The 13,543-nt window shown below is 44.8% G+C and overlaps 1 protein-coding gene across 1 annotated transcript; it reads left to right on the forward strand.

Moving 5' to 3' along the window:
- Nucleotides 1-352: 352 nt before the first annotated feature.
- TMED8 (transmembrane emp24 protein transport domain containing 8) lies at nucleotides 353-6,457 on the forward strand. Its single transcript, XM_010190981.1, has 6 exons — nucleotides 353-416; nucleotides 1,059-1,137; nucleotides 3,077-3,206; nucleotides 4,138-4,279; nucleotides 4,546-4,845; nucleotides 5,854-6,457. Exons 1-6 carry the CDS (start codon nucleotides 353-355, stop codon nucleotides 6,069-6,071), a joined length of 933 nt encoding a protein of 310 aa, XP_010189283.1. The 3' UTR covers nucleotides 6,072-6,457.
- The last annotated feature ends 7,086 nt before the right edge of the window (nucleotides 6,458-13,543 follow it).

The following is a 13,543-nucleotide window of genomic DNA, read 5'->3' on the forward strand; positions in this document are numbered from 1 at the left end:
GACTGCCGGCGCTGAGGCGGCAGGCCCGGAGACGCGTATTTTGGCGTTGGTTTCCTCGTTTCTCCTGGGAAAGCCTTTAAGCATCGGGAATTAGTCTTTGCCTGACACTTTCTGTGCTGGGTGGGCTGGTGCTGGGGGCAGAGGGGCAGGCTGTGGTGTCTGGGTGTGCCCTTCTGCAGCTGCCACCTGTGCCTGGGGAGGACCCGCACCGCCGCTGCGCTCTGGGGTGCTCAGCTCCGCTGCCTGCCGCTCCAGCGCCTGAAACCGCGGCAACAGTTCGCGGTGTTTCTTCCCCGCAGCAGAAAGAGTGCGGATTGACGGAGGTTGGGCCGGGAGCTGGAATGCTCCCGCCATGCGATCCCTGCTGTGGGCTGGGAGCCTGGTGCTGTGTCCCCGTGGGCTGGAGGTGACTCTCAGTTAGGAATCGACTCCGCGGAACGGCCAGCGGCTGCACGTCATCTCATCACAGAGCTGCAAAAGCTGGAACTTGTCCATGCCCGGTTTGCTGCCTTAATGCGATCAGACAGCAGGGCTGTGGGGAGCGTACCACAGCCGTCTGGGGACAGAGCTTTCCCAGAGTTCAGGAGACCCAGGGGAGACCAGGAGCCATCTTTATAAAGAGTTCTTTTAGCACTGACCTGGGAATTTCCATCCCATCATTGCCCTGTGGGAACCGCTGCGTGACTGCTTTTTCCAGGGCTTTGTCAGCCCAGTTTTACATGATGAAATTTGGCCTTGTTCTGTCCTTCCAAAGCTAGGAGTGGTGGTTCCTGAACAAAATCCTGCTTCTGAGAGTGGTTCTGCACCAAAAACATGCATGGGCTTTTGTTCTCCCTTTCCTAGGGTCAAACTGATTAAAAATCTTTGTTCTGCAAGGTGCTAGATACAGCTCATAAAATGAAGAACTGGTTGGCACAGCTCTTCATTCCACAGCCGTGTGACCTTGTCACCTTGACACCTTGTCAGTGTCTGAGTGCTGGCTGTAGTTTTTCCTCCTGTGTGTTTTTCTAAAGACAATTTTATTTCACTTTCTCTCTGTATATTCTATTTGTTGTTAGATGATGAAGACTCAACCCAAAAGGCAGAGCCTGCGGACCAGCTGGTTGATTCTTTGGAGTCCAGTACTTCGCAGAGCAGGTAGGACAATATTTTTGTCTGTTGTGGCCCACGTGCATGACAGTCTGTTTCAGCCCTGTGACCTCTCTGTATGGCAGTTGGTTCTGAGCAGGTGAAGAGAAAGGAGACTGAATTGTGTGCTTTGGGACGGTATATACAGGAATCAGTATAGTAGGGGCTGTTGTTGCAGGCTTAATGTTTTAAAGCTTATGAAATGATGAAGAGGCTCAGCTCTTCAAATCACAGAATCATTCAGCTTGGAAGAAGCCCTGTAAGGTTTTGTAGTCCATTGTAAGATCTGATAAACTTTCACCAGGAAATTTTCTCTGTTCTGTCTGAAGGATACTTTAATAATTAAGCATTCCCACTGCCAAAAATTCTGGTGAATGCTGAGCAAGAAAACACTCTTTACTGTTTTATTGACAATGTTTTGGGTTGTGTTTTTTTTCCTTCACCCTTTGTTTTCTATGTCACTCCTTCATTAATGCTGCTGGTTGATGCTGTTATCAGATTTTGGCTTGTTATCTGTTTGGCATGTAGTGCTTGTGGCCAAGTCATTGTATTGGTTACAAGTACCAATACGATATGCAGCGGAGTGTCATTTGCCATCATACATCTGTCGTGCAGGATACAATTTCAGATGTGTGAGTTGTTTATATCAGACAGTAGATGAAGCACAACCTCATTGAAAAAGGGGGAAAAAATCCAGCAAAAAAACCCACCACCAAACTACCCTACTTCCGAAAACAGCAGCTTGATAACATCTTGGCTTGATGTCAATGACATCCGTATCAGCCTTCCAAACGTGTTCTTCCATCTCTTTATTACGTCCTCTAATTTTCCTCAAAGAGATTAATATAGACTGTGAGCAAAAGAGGCCAGAGTAGATGCTGGATATTTGTGGATGCTATCTCATAAATTTGTGTAAGTTAGATCCTCTTTGAAAGGGATGGGGGTGGTCCAAAAGGCTTGTGCGAGGAGGAATCAGCTGAACTCTCTGTAAGTCTGCTTATAAAGCTTGTGGAGCTCTTACTAATCTTTCAGTGAGTTTCTTGGCCTTCAGTGGTGTCTGGAGGAAAAAATTCCCAAGCTGTTAGCTCCTATGCTGGTGGGAAGACTTCTGAGCAGATATGTGCACCTATGGTAGCAAATGACCAAATAACCCTTCTAGGTGTGATCATGCAACTCCTAAGCTAAAAAGCAAACGGGCTGGGAAATGATGGCATTGAAGTCCAAATTTGTCCTGGGCTGCCAGAGAAATTGCTACAGATCACTGTGAGAGTTTTTCCTTTCAAAATTTGTCCTCTCCAAGTGTCCCTTCTTGTCTTACATTGTCCATATGCTGCCATTTTGTGTATTCAGCTCATTTGAGTTGTTCTTGCAGACCTTCAGGCCCATCATGCTGTTTCTAGGAAAGGAAGTCACACTGTTGAGACAATTTAAGTAAGAAATGACTTTATTTCTGACTAAAATCTGTCTCCCCCTTGGTAAAGATTCGGAAACAAAAGCCATATTTGCCCTCTTCTAGTCTTCCCTATGGATGCAGCAAGGAATGTGTCTGACTTGACCTGTGTATGTGGATTTTTTTAAACTATTCCACACTGTACTGGTAGTCTGCTCCCTTGCTGATGAGACTATGTCTCATTTCTGAAAGGAGACATTTGAGGAAATGCACATAATTTCCATTACTGCTGTATTCTCATATTTTTGATCTTTTAGACCAAGGCAGTTGACATTGGTTTTATAGTTCTGTGAGAAGACTTTGCTTTTCAAAAGGGCAACTGTTTCTATTCTTGTTAAAGACTAGGTTGCTTCTTATGGAATTTTCACATAGCGTTTGAGAGTATGACAGAGGAGACCTCTGGCATCTGTCTGAGTCCGCTTGGGATGATAAGTGATTCCTCTGCTGGCTGTGCCCTGTGTGCAGGTGCTGAATTGTAGTGCTCTCTTCCTCCAAAAGGTCGCAGATTGGGTCACTTGTGAGTGCAGGTGCAACACAGGATTCGAAGGAAGAAGCTGGCACTTTGGAGAACCAGGATGTGGCTGAACTAGAAAAGAAGCTGCCTGACCAAATCCAGTCCCTCAAAGAGGTAGGTGGGTGTTTCATATGTCCAAAAGCAAGGACAGAGGTGCAGCTGTAGTTCTTCCATCCTAGTGCTGTGCTTATGGCTATTGGACTGAGGCTTTAAGGATTGCATTAAGACAGAAGTAGTGTTAACATAGATTCACTTATGGTTTTTTTCTATATGTTAAGGGAGGTAAATGTTATCAATCAGATTTGCAAAATCCCTCTTATGCCTTCAGCTAGTCCTGGCTTCCTTGCAGTTTTTGGCTCGCTAAGGCTTCAAGGTTTTTCTCACCTTCTGCCTCTTGTCTGGGGCTGCTGGGAGTTCCCTTCTTGCAGATTTATGAAAGTGACTCTGCTGTCTTTTGTTTCTTTTGGTGAGCAGCCAATTTGTTTGCATGACAGATACAGTTGGGAAAACCTCTGCAAGTGGCACCCAGCACAGGAGCTGTGAGTTTGCATATATGAGGAGAGAGGGCTGGTCCTGGTGAACCAGATGGACTTTTAACAAGGATGCAGCAAATGACAGTTTGATTGTGGCTGTAGTCTAGATGCACACAGAGCTGAAGGGATCTCCCCTGAGAGATTGTCTTGGGAATGCTTTCCAAGAGTAGTCAACGAAACCTGTAAGGCTGTTGCTTTGTTGAGAGGTGACAATTAACTCTGAGGCAGATGCAAAGGTGCACCTGCCCAGGGACTCCTGGGAAGGCCAAGGGGTGCGTAATTTGTGAGATTAAAACAGCATTTGACTTCAAAATTAATTCCTTTGGTGCTGTGAGGGTAATAATGCCGAGAGGTGTCTCGGAGCCAGCCAGTTCTTTTTAACTGAGAAGCTTCTGCAGGGTCTGTCTTGGCTTCAGAAAGATGCCTGAATGTCTAATGAGTTATTTTAAATCCAGCTGGGGATTTTGTTACCATGATCGTCTTTGTGATTATTTCTTATGGGCTTTGTGCAGGAAGCTGTTCTTCGAGTACCCAACTACCATGTCCTTCAAGGAGCAGGGGATATAGTCATGATTCAGTCAGATCACACTGGTGCTGTGGATATCCTTTCAGCTGAGCTGGAAACTACAAACCTCCTTGGGGAACAGAGGAAAGGTGAGTCCTGAAAGGAAAACACTTGTTGGGACCGCTTTAAGTGCCTACCTTGGCTAGAGAAGATCAGAGGTTGTCCTGGAGACAATGCTAATTCCTGATGGAAATTTGGGCTCTTCGCTAACAACAGGGAAAACTTCACATCCAGGGCTTCTGGGAGCAGGTTCCAGAATGGAAAAGCCTTATCAGAAATCGCTTAACTGTTTTCAGGTAACAGTTTGTCAGTAGGGAAGAGTCCAGTCAGCCCACAATCTTTTTCCTTGTCTCAGCTCAGCCTCCCCCTCTGGCTCCACCCACCATGTGGACCACTGAGAAGACGAAGGAATTCAAAGCCAAGATAGGAAAGGAGAAGAACGGCCGGATGGTGGTGAAGCGAGGCGAGGTGGTGACGGTCCGTGTGCCAACCCATCCTGATGGGAAATGCATTTGCTGGGAGTTTGCTACGGATGACTATGACATTGGGTTTGGAGTGTACTTTGACTGGACCACGGTTACTAGCACTGCCATTACTGTTCAAGTCAGCGAATCCAGCGATGAGGAGGATGAAGAAGAGGAGGAGGAAATTGAAGGTTGGTGCAGGGCTTATAAGGGTTAATTTGTGGTGCTTGTTGCCATGCTGCTGAGAGTGACTGTCAGATGCTGTAATTTCCATCTACTTTGTTTACTCAATCCACTTGTTATCTCTGCAGCCTTTTGGGTTCTTGGTTAGGCTGTGATGAGAAAGCATTTAGCTCTTCCGGCTTCAGCATATGTCAGTGGCTGTCCTCCAAGAGTGTGAATACAGTGAAAATTAAAAATGGAATTTACTTGTTCAACTTCTAGCTGATAAAAAGATTAGGATCTGAAATTTTGACTCTTTTTCTTAGCCTCTCAGACTGTGAAATTTCTGGTGGTGAGTAGGAGCAAAAGGGATTTGTTTCTGAGGTTTTGTTGGTTTTTGTTGCTTTTTTTTTTCCTCTCCAGTACATCAGTAGCTCCTGATGATGATTCCTGAGAGGATTGCTACCTGTGTCTTCGTACTTGTGAAACACACAGTGATCTTGCCTGTTCTGTGGCTTCAGTGTCTGTGTGACCAGTGTAGCTGGAGGGTTGGTGCCTGAAATTAATTTTGCAGGCCCTCCAAAGAGGGGTGGGTTTATGTATAAGGAATCCTCTTGAGACATGAACTAGGACAGAAACACAGTGAGGCTGTAGCTAAGAGCTTTCTTGCTGTTTTGTTTTGTATTGTGTGAGGTTTTTTGTTTTGTTTTGTTTTTCTTCGAGTCTGTATCACTGGACTGCTGTTGTGTGTATCAAAGCAGCGAGGTGTCTAAAAGGTAAGTCTAGGGAGAGGAGACCAGGCTGGCAGGCAAGTGGATACTGTCCTATCAGTATACTCAAGAGAACTGGTTCTCAGCTTATCCTTTGTCATGATAAGCTGGACTTTGTGGGTATTAATTGCAGGAAGGTCAAAGCAGATGCTACAAGTAATTCTATCATGGTTTGCCTTCCATATATCTGCATGCTTATTTATCTTTTTCTGGATTACCTAGTGGCTTAACTGGCTCTGTACTACTTGTCTCCTCTCTCCTATTCAGGACTTGCCCCTGTTGGTGATGTGGAAAGGGGCTCCAAAAGCTACCTGCGGAACCGCTACGGAGAGATCATGCCTGTGTATCGGAGGAACAGCCATCGGGAGGTGCAGGCAGGCAGTCACGAGTACCCAGGCGAGGGCATCTATCTGCTGAAATTTGATAACTCGTACTCTCTCCTCCGCAATAAGACTCTGTTCTTTCATGTCTATTACACCAGCTGAAGGAACAGGAAGGGGCAGGGATGGCAGGCAGGTAATGGTGAGTGTAGCAAGCTGCCACCCAGCCCTGGTACGGCTTGACGGGCACTGCTGTGTGACAGAAGCAAGGCACAATTCTGCCGGCTCCTTTTCAGACACTAACTGGTTTCTTCCCACACCCTCCTTCCCTGCTGTCCTAGTGGAGAAAGGTAGTTGTGACTGCCTGGTTGTCCACAGGCAGCTGTTCTTTCTGTAAAACTTTGGGAGGTCTGCTCTCTGCAGGCATCGGGCTGGGCCTTCATGTCACAGCTGATAAATGGCCAGAGGCCAGGTTCAGGTGGTCTTGATTTTGATCTGTTACGCTGGTACGACATGAAGTGGAAATATCTGTTACTATTTTGTAAGTAGCTTTTCTGACTCTCCCGCTGCATCTGCATCACTAGAGGGCAGCTGTCAGCTGCAATGAGCCAAAAGCACAGCTGGCTTGTCACCTAGCCACTGAATCTCATCACCTGCCTGGTCTGCCTGTCACCAGCAGCTCATGCTTCCTTCACTCGTGTGGGTGGGGGTGCAGCTGGCCAGTGGCAGCCTGTGCTGCAGTGGCTAGGCCATGCTCCAACAGGTGGGGCCCCAAATGTGTTTGAACAGGGGGTGGGGGGAGGGTGCACACCCAGAAGTTCATAAGAAGGTTTTCCTACAGATTAAAAATTGGATGTTAAACCTGTTGATTGTAGGGATGTGTAGATGATTAAAACTTCAGCGACCACCGAAAGTCTTTTCTGTAATCCAGATGTGAAGCAGAAGGACTTACTGCTGTGCTGAGTAAATACAAAAAAAGCTGGGGTACGACCAATAAACATACAGGAAATGTTTCTTAGTAGCAGCATGTTGGTTCACTGGTACTGCTGCCAGCTGGATAATACCATATGTAGCAAGGAAAAGGCTCCCCAGAGAAGTGTAGCTTGTGAGCTGCTGTGCAAAGGTATTGTTAGAAAAAAAACATCTCTGCTCAGAAACTCGAAAGATTTAACCTGTCGTTTCTGTGAACCAGACTCAGCAAGGCCATTGCTAACCCCAACCATGCGGTGAAGGATGGGCTTCCTCAATGTTCTGGTGGCTAGCGATGGCATTTGTGAGCTGCTCGAGTACTGGCAGGGTAGAGCAAGGATTAAGTTAATCCTTCAGAGATGAATTTTAAATAATGTTTATCTGTAACTGTTGTTTATTTTAATACTTTTAACTTGAAATCCTTCTCTTTTCTAAAAATACCACTGTATTTACATTTTGATACCTCTTTGCAGAGACACAAAATGGCTGTTTGCATGGTGATTCTAGTAGAGTTCTGAGTTTTATTTTTAAATCCTCCAGGTAAAACACCTCTACTTGGTCCGTTCCTTCTATTGGGAAGGAAATGATGGACAACGTTATTTAGGGGTAGTTAAAGCCAAAGATTTCACTCTTGTCGGAGGGCCACATATTTCCTATTAAGGCTGCACTGTAATGCTGTGCAATTTCCTCCATATTCAACCTCTTTTAACTATCTCTGCTTACTTACTCACTGCCCCAGAGCACTTAGTAGGTCAAAATGTTAAGAAAGTGAGCAGTCAGTCTGCAGCAGAGCAGCCCAAGCTGGGAGCAGGAGGAATAGAAATGCAAACACTGGTTGAAGCACAGTGGCTTTCTGAATAGGCAGGCAGGGGCAGAGCTGGTAAGGGTAAGGAGTGGTGGTGTTGCTGCTTTGGGCCCTGAGGTGGGGCAACAAGCATACAAGCAGAGGCAACTGCAGGACAAGCAGGGAGAGGGCTTGGTATCTGTCAGAGTAAGATGCTCTCATTCAGCAGCTTGGGTGGGAGTATTCCTTTAGCCTCTCTTGGGGGAGATAAGGACCATCCAGTGGCCTTTGTGCAGCACTTGAATGGGGCCTCAGCAACTTGGGTTGGGTGCACTTTTTTTTCCTCTTTCCATCCTTTGTATATCAAGTTCCTAGACACTAGACAAAAGAAGACAGAAAAGACCCTTCAGTCTGGCCACGGTATCAGCACTGCCCTGCTCAGTGACTGCCTTTGGTCCTTTCCTCCGAGATCTGCAGAACCCTGCGTGCACTTGCTGGTTAATGTACGATGCTCTGTCTGGCACCCGCTATACTTTCAGATTAGGATTTATTTACGGTGAAGGCAACTCTGACCTGTGTATGCATTAGATGTTTCACAGTTACTGATCCTCAGTTGCACAGCTTATCGCAGGCTAGTGGGTTATCTCCACTAAAACCCCCTTTCTCTTACAGTGTGGCCTTGGGCTTGTTAACTTGCAGCTACTTTCCCCCCACCCAGGTCTGTCTGTTGCTCATATTAAGGTTTGAAATACATTTTGTAGTGCTGTAAGAAGTTCCTAAGGTCTGCCTCACAACCAGTTCTGATCACTCACTGACACATAAATAGTGTGTGCCACTTTTCAAGCCATTAGTTTAGTGGTTTTAGTTAAGATCAGTTGCACTGTAGTTGGTAATCCTGTCGCTTAGTTCTGGCTCTCTGAAGTGAGGACCGGTGTTTAATAAGGCTCAAGTCACTGATTTGGAGCTGTGCCTGGCTCCGAGGCTCATTGACTTAAGCCCAGCAGCAGCACTGAATACAGCACGTCACCCCAATCGGCACGTGCCCGGTCTGCAAATGCAGCGTGCCCAGAGCTGGGCCTGCTGCAGTGGAGCTGAAAGCATTCGGTGTGTGGTATTGCGCTGCTTAAGGTTCCCAGAAGTACCTGGTATCTCTTAGGAACACAAGATGGCTTTAGGCACAGAATATTTCATCTGCAGGAAACAGAAGCTTCACAGTTGTACAGGATCATTCCTCTTGTTTTAAATTTTCACATTACGTGACTATGTTGTTTCTCAGCATTCGTTATCCAAGTGACGACTTCTCTTTGGAAGGATATATAGACTTTATTCTTTTTCTGGTAAATCCAATAGCTTGGCTGTGTGGATAGGGATTAAGAGCAGTCATTCCGATTGAAAACTGAACTCGCAGTTAGTTCAAAGTAGCAGTCTTATTTTTCATGCGTCCTTTTTTCAGTTTGGTGTATCTCCTGGGCTTGTATCCAGTCCTGCTATCTGGCTGCGGCAGTGATGGAAACCCTTATTGTTTTAATTTGAGATCTTTGGAACTAACCCTTAGGTCTAGAAAGAAAAATGAATTAATAAGGCAGTTGCACTTCAGAGAGGGAAATTAATCCTCACGAAAGGAAAAGTTCTTTGTTTCTGTGGAAGATTTTTAGATAGGTTTTAAAAATGTGTTTCTGCTCCCTGTAAATTGTCTAAAAATTAAAAAAAGCTAAATGCAAGCCTCTTTTGCACTTTGAGTTTGCTTTTGTGAAAGCGCAAAATTGCTTTCCATTTTGTTCTGAATGTAATTTTAGATCTAGAAATAAGATTTACATGTTCAGCCAGAGATATGAGACAGTCCTTGAGTGCAGGACTTGTCTAAAAATAGCTTGTATAATTTTTTATTTATAGTAATGGTAAGAATCTGGTTCTTTGTTTCTGTGGAAGGAAGATTTTTAGATAGGTTTTCAAAATGTGTTTCTTCTCCCTGTAAATTGTCTAAAAATTAAAAAAGCTAAATGCAAGCCTCTTTTGCACTTTGAGTTTGCTTTTGTGAAAGCGCAAAATTGCTTTCCATTTTGTTCTGAATGTAATTTAGATCTAGAAATAAGATTTACATGTTCAGCCAGAGATATGAGACAGTCCTTGAGTGCAGGACTTGTCTAAAAATAGCTTGTATAATTTTTTATTTATAGTAATGGTAAGAATCTGGGCATTTTTTTAATGTCAAAGAAGGTCATAAGCTCTCCATTGTTTTTTGTTGGGTCATTCCCCCCCCCCTTTAGGTATAATGTAGCAGCAGGAGTTTAAAACGTATGTGTTTTACTGAGGACAGAGTTAAAATTGCTTAAATTGGGGACTGCTTGTACTCAATTTACTCACATGCTCTTTGGAGGGCCTTAATAGGGATTTTTGTGGAAGGTTATTGGTGTCAGACATAGGCCAGTTGCAAATTAATGCTTGGGACCCATTTAATAGTTATGTCGATTGTTATTGGTAGTGAGCTGTTTGCATGAACAGGTAAGGATGAAAATGCATAAGAGAAAGAGCTCAGCTGTCTGACTTCAGGTGCTAAGAAGGAAGTTGAGTTACTATGCAACTGAGTCTAAAAGACAGCCCCATGCCTTTCTTTTTGGCTCTACCCTGTGTACTTGTCTCCTTGTAACTGTGTGTGTGTGTAAACTTCATCTGTGGGCTGCAGTGGGTCAGTTCTGGTGGCGCTGGACCTGGTTAGAGGTGAACCTTGTCACATCTCTAGTTGCTGGAAGACTTACTGATTGTTGTGGGGAATTAGGGTAGAGGATGAATCCCTAAGTGAGTTCCCTTTTATCCCCACTGCTTATACCCTTCCTTCTTGTCTTGCTACCCCTACTGAAGCCACTCTACCAGAGGATTTATCACAAGGTGCCTTAGGAACAAAGAGCACGTCTGAAATAAGAGCCATAGATGCCATTAATCCAAAGGATTTCTTCTCCTTGTTTCTCTGTTTGGGTAGAGGGGAGGCACTTCTGAGGTCAGGCAAGAAGAGCCCCTAGAGGCTGTTCCTGGAGATTTAAGCTGTTCATTAGACTGCCTTGTTGCTGTAAGAGGAGTAGTAGAGTTGTGTTTGAGTTTCCTGGTGCCATAAGGTCTTTGCCTTTTAAAATCATATGCTGCTGTCAGATACTGAGGAACACCAGAGGACTGCTCCTTTTGAGTAGTTTTGCTGATGCTAAACCTGAGGCCCAGAGGAACACTGGATAGACACAGAAGAGCATTCCTTGTGGCCATTCATCATTCTCTCTAAAAAGTGTCTGAATCCAGCATTGAGAGTGGTTTGTGCTCGTGTGTATTGAGGCTGGATAAGAGACCAAAGCAACAAAGTGGTTTTTATCTACAAGTGTGAAAGAAAAGACTGTTTCTCCTTTTCTCATCTCTGGAAAAATAGTGGATGTGACAGTGTCACGTAAATGTAGCAGAACATCTCAATTGGTAGAATGAAAAACTGGGAACTGATGGTGTTAAATACATTGGCTAATTAGACTGTGCAAGAAGCCAAGAGTTTAGCAGGAGTCAAAGTGCTAAGTCATTTATCTGAGTAAGTTGATTGCCAGTAAAAACCAATTAAATAAAGTTTTAGAAGGTACTTAAAACTGCAGACTTCAAATATATATTGCTAGGAGGAGAATTCTCTGTGGAGTTATTCCACATTTGCCTCCAAAGAGTCTCTGGCAGCTTATTCTGAAACACTGGTGCTGTTGCAGCTGAAGACGCAACGTCAGGCTGGGTGGACGTGGGTCTGACTCCCCTTGGCTTTTCTGTGTTCTGTTCTGGATTTCACAGGCTGCTTTCCCAGAAGCTTCATCACAAGAAATGTATCCTTTATCGGGCAGGGAGGGAGGAAGAATTTTGTGATGTGTCGGTGAGGGTTATCTGGTTTGAGCCCATCTGGACTGGTGAGTCAAGTCCCTTGGGCAAGAAGCTGGATACCAACCATTAAGCTGAGAGCTGAGGAGGCTTTGCCAAGTAATGACCTTAAAAGTTTAGGAGCTGCATTTGGAAATCATAAATAGCTGGAGAGGGTTTCCCTGCAACCTCCAGGATGCCCTGGTGACTCTGCTCCCCTCAGAGGGAAGCAGTCTGTGCTCAACTCACTGCTCCAAGCTGCTGGCGTAGTCTTTCCACAGGGAGCATCTTGTAGCTGGTCATCCCTTGTTCTGGCCTATATTCTTGTGAACTGTGATGGTTGTCAGTTCTTATCTACGTGATGTGAATATTTTTGCTGTTCTGTGATTTCAAAGTTCAGTTCTCGGTGCCAAACGTTTGCTTTTCATGTCCTCCCCAGACACGAGTTTTAAATGGAGGAGAGGATATTTTAACAAAATACGGCACTGAACCTCTTGCTGAAGGGCACATATGAAGAGTATATTTACAGTGTGCTTGCATTCCTTCTCTGCTCGGTTTGTACTGTTTATATTTGATGTGTTGTGGCTGATTTGTAATAGTACATTGGAAGTTATTCCCTTTAAATAAACTTTTCACTATGCAACCAAGAACTTTGTCTTCTGTTTAAAGCAAGTGCGTGTCTCGATATGAAAAACTGAACTACAGACTTTCCAACAAAACAAGAATAAAATTTAACTTAGTTTTATGAGTAGAGACAGATACTCAAATTGTATTTTGCAATGTACTGGATGTTCTGGTTTCAAATGAATAGGAAAATGTTTTGTTGCCAGCTGGTGATGGTGGTTCCAGCCAGGACATTTTCTGTCTGTCAAGATGACCTGGAGGGATGTTATTTTTTTTAATTCAAATTCTCTGCAATGCTGGAGATTATACTGAATGCCTGAAGAACTGGAGAGGAACAAGCCAGTAGCCAAGCTCATATCACGGACAGGGGGAGAGTCTGAATGCTCTACCCTCCAGTGTTCATATTGGTAGCTTTCACCTCCATTTGCAGAGATTCCCCTACAGCCAGCTATTCCATTATTCAGCTTTCACTGTGAAGGATTAAAACCATCTCTCCAGCTACCAGCTACTGATTAAATTATCTAGAGAAATGTGTTTGCCCTTCGTAGCTCCTCATAGCTGCTTGCCCATCAGCTTTATCTTGCTATGAAGTCTGTATTCACATGGCCTGAAGGAAGCACCTGCTGGTGAAAATGAGTGATACCTGCAGCCCGAGCCATCCTTCCTTGCTTGTCTTGTTACAAGACAACTGCTGCAGAAGTTCAGTTGTCTCTGTTCTCATCCCTGAAGCACTTTTATAAAATATTTGATGGGCAGGAACAACCATAAAGCAAGTTGATCAAAGGGATACATGACTGCCAGTTTAAAGATGTTTCATCTTAAGACCACTGAAGGAAAAACAGCACTACAGCTATTTGATTACCATGCACTCACTGTGAATCCCTGTCCTTGTGGTCAGCTTAGGCATATGGCCAAGAGAAAAGAGGGTGGGGGTGCAGGGATGTGATGTGAAATTTTTACCCTTTTTAAAATTTTTGTGGTTGGGCTGCAGCAGCAACACTGATCATGAGCTGCTCAGCCCAGCAGCCCTGGCTGGGACGTGACTCTTCCCAGTTCAGCTGCACATGGAGAGCACCATTCTTTGGCTGCTGAAGCCCTACCGTTGCTTTTAGTGGTGGTTGATTATCAACAGCAGCTTTGAGCTTGGCAGAGCTATTCGTTGTTATACAGGTGGTATTGGATATGCAGTGGAGTCTCCATAGTAACACATACATTTAATTGCTAAAGGAGGATCTGCCACCGTCCTATCTTCTGTTGGTGGTAGCCCTGACCGTGGAGGAAGAGAAGCAAGTTGCACACCTGCTCCTTTTTAGGAGAGCTAAATGTGTAAATTTAACATCATTTAGGATGCTGCCGGGGCTGTGGCCTCGGGCGCTCCTAACGCCGACCAGGG

The sequence above is a fragment of the Mesitornis unicolor genome, unplaced genomic scaffold (assembly GCF_000695765.1).
Source record: "Mesitornis unicolor isolate BGI_N332 unplaced genomic scaffold, ASM69576v1 scaffold24228, whole genome shotgun sequence".
NCBI lineage: Eukaryota > Metazoa > Chordata > Aves > Mesitornithiformes > Mesitornithidae > Mesitornis > Mesitornis unicolor.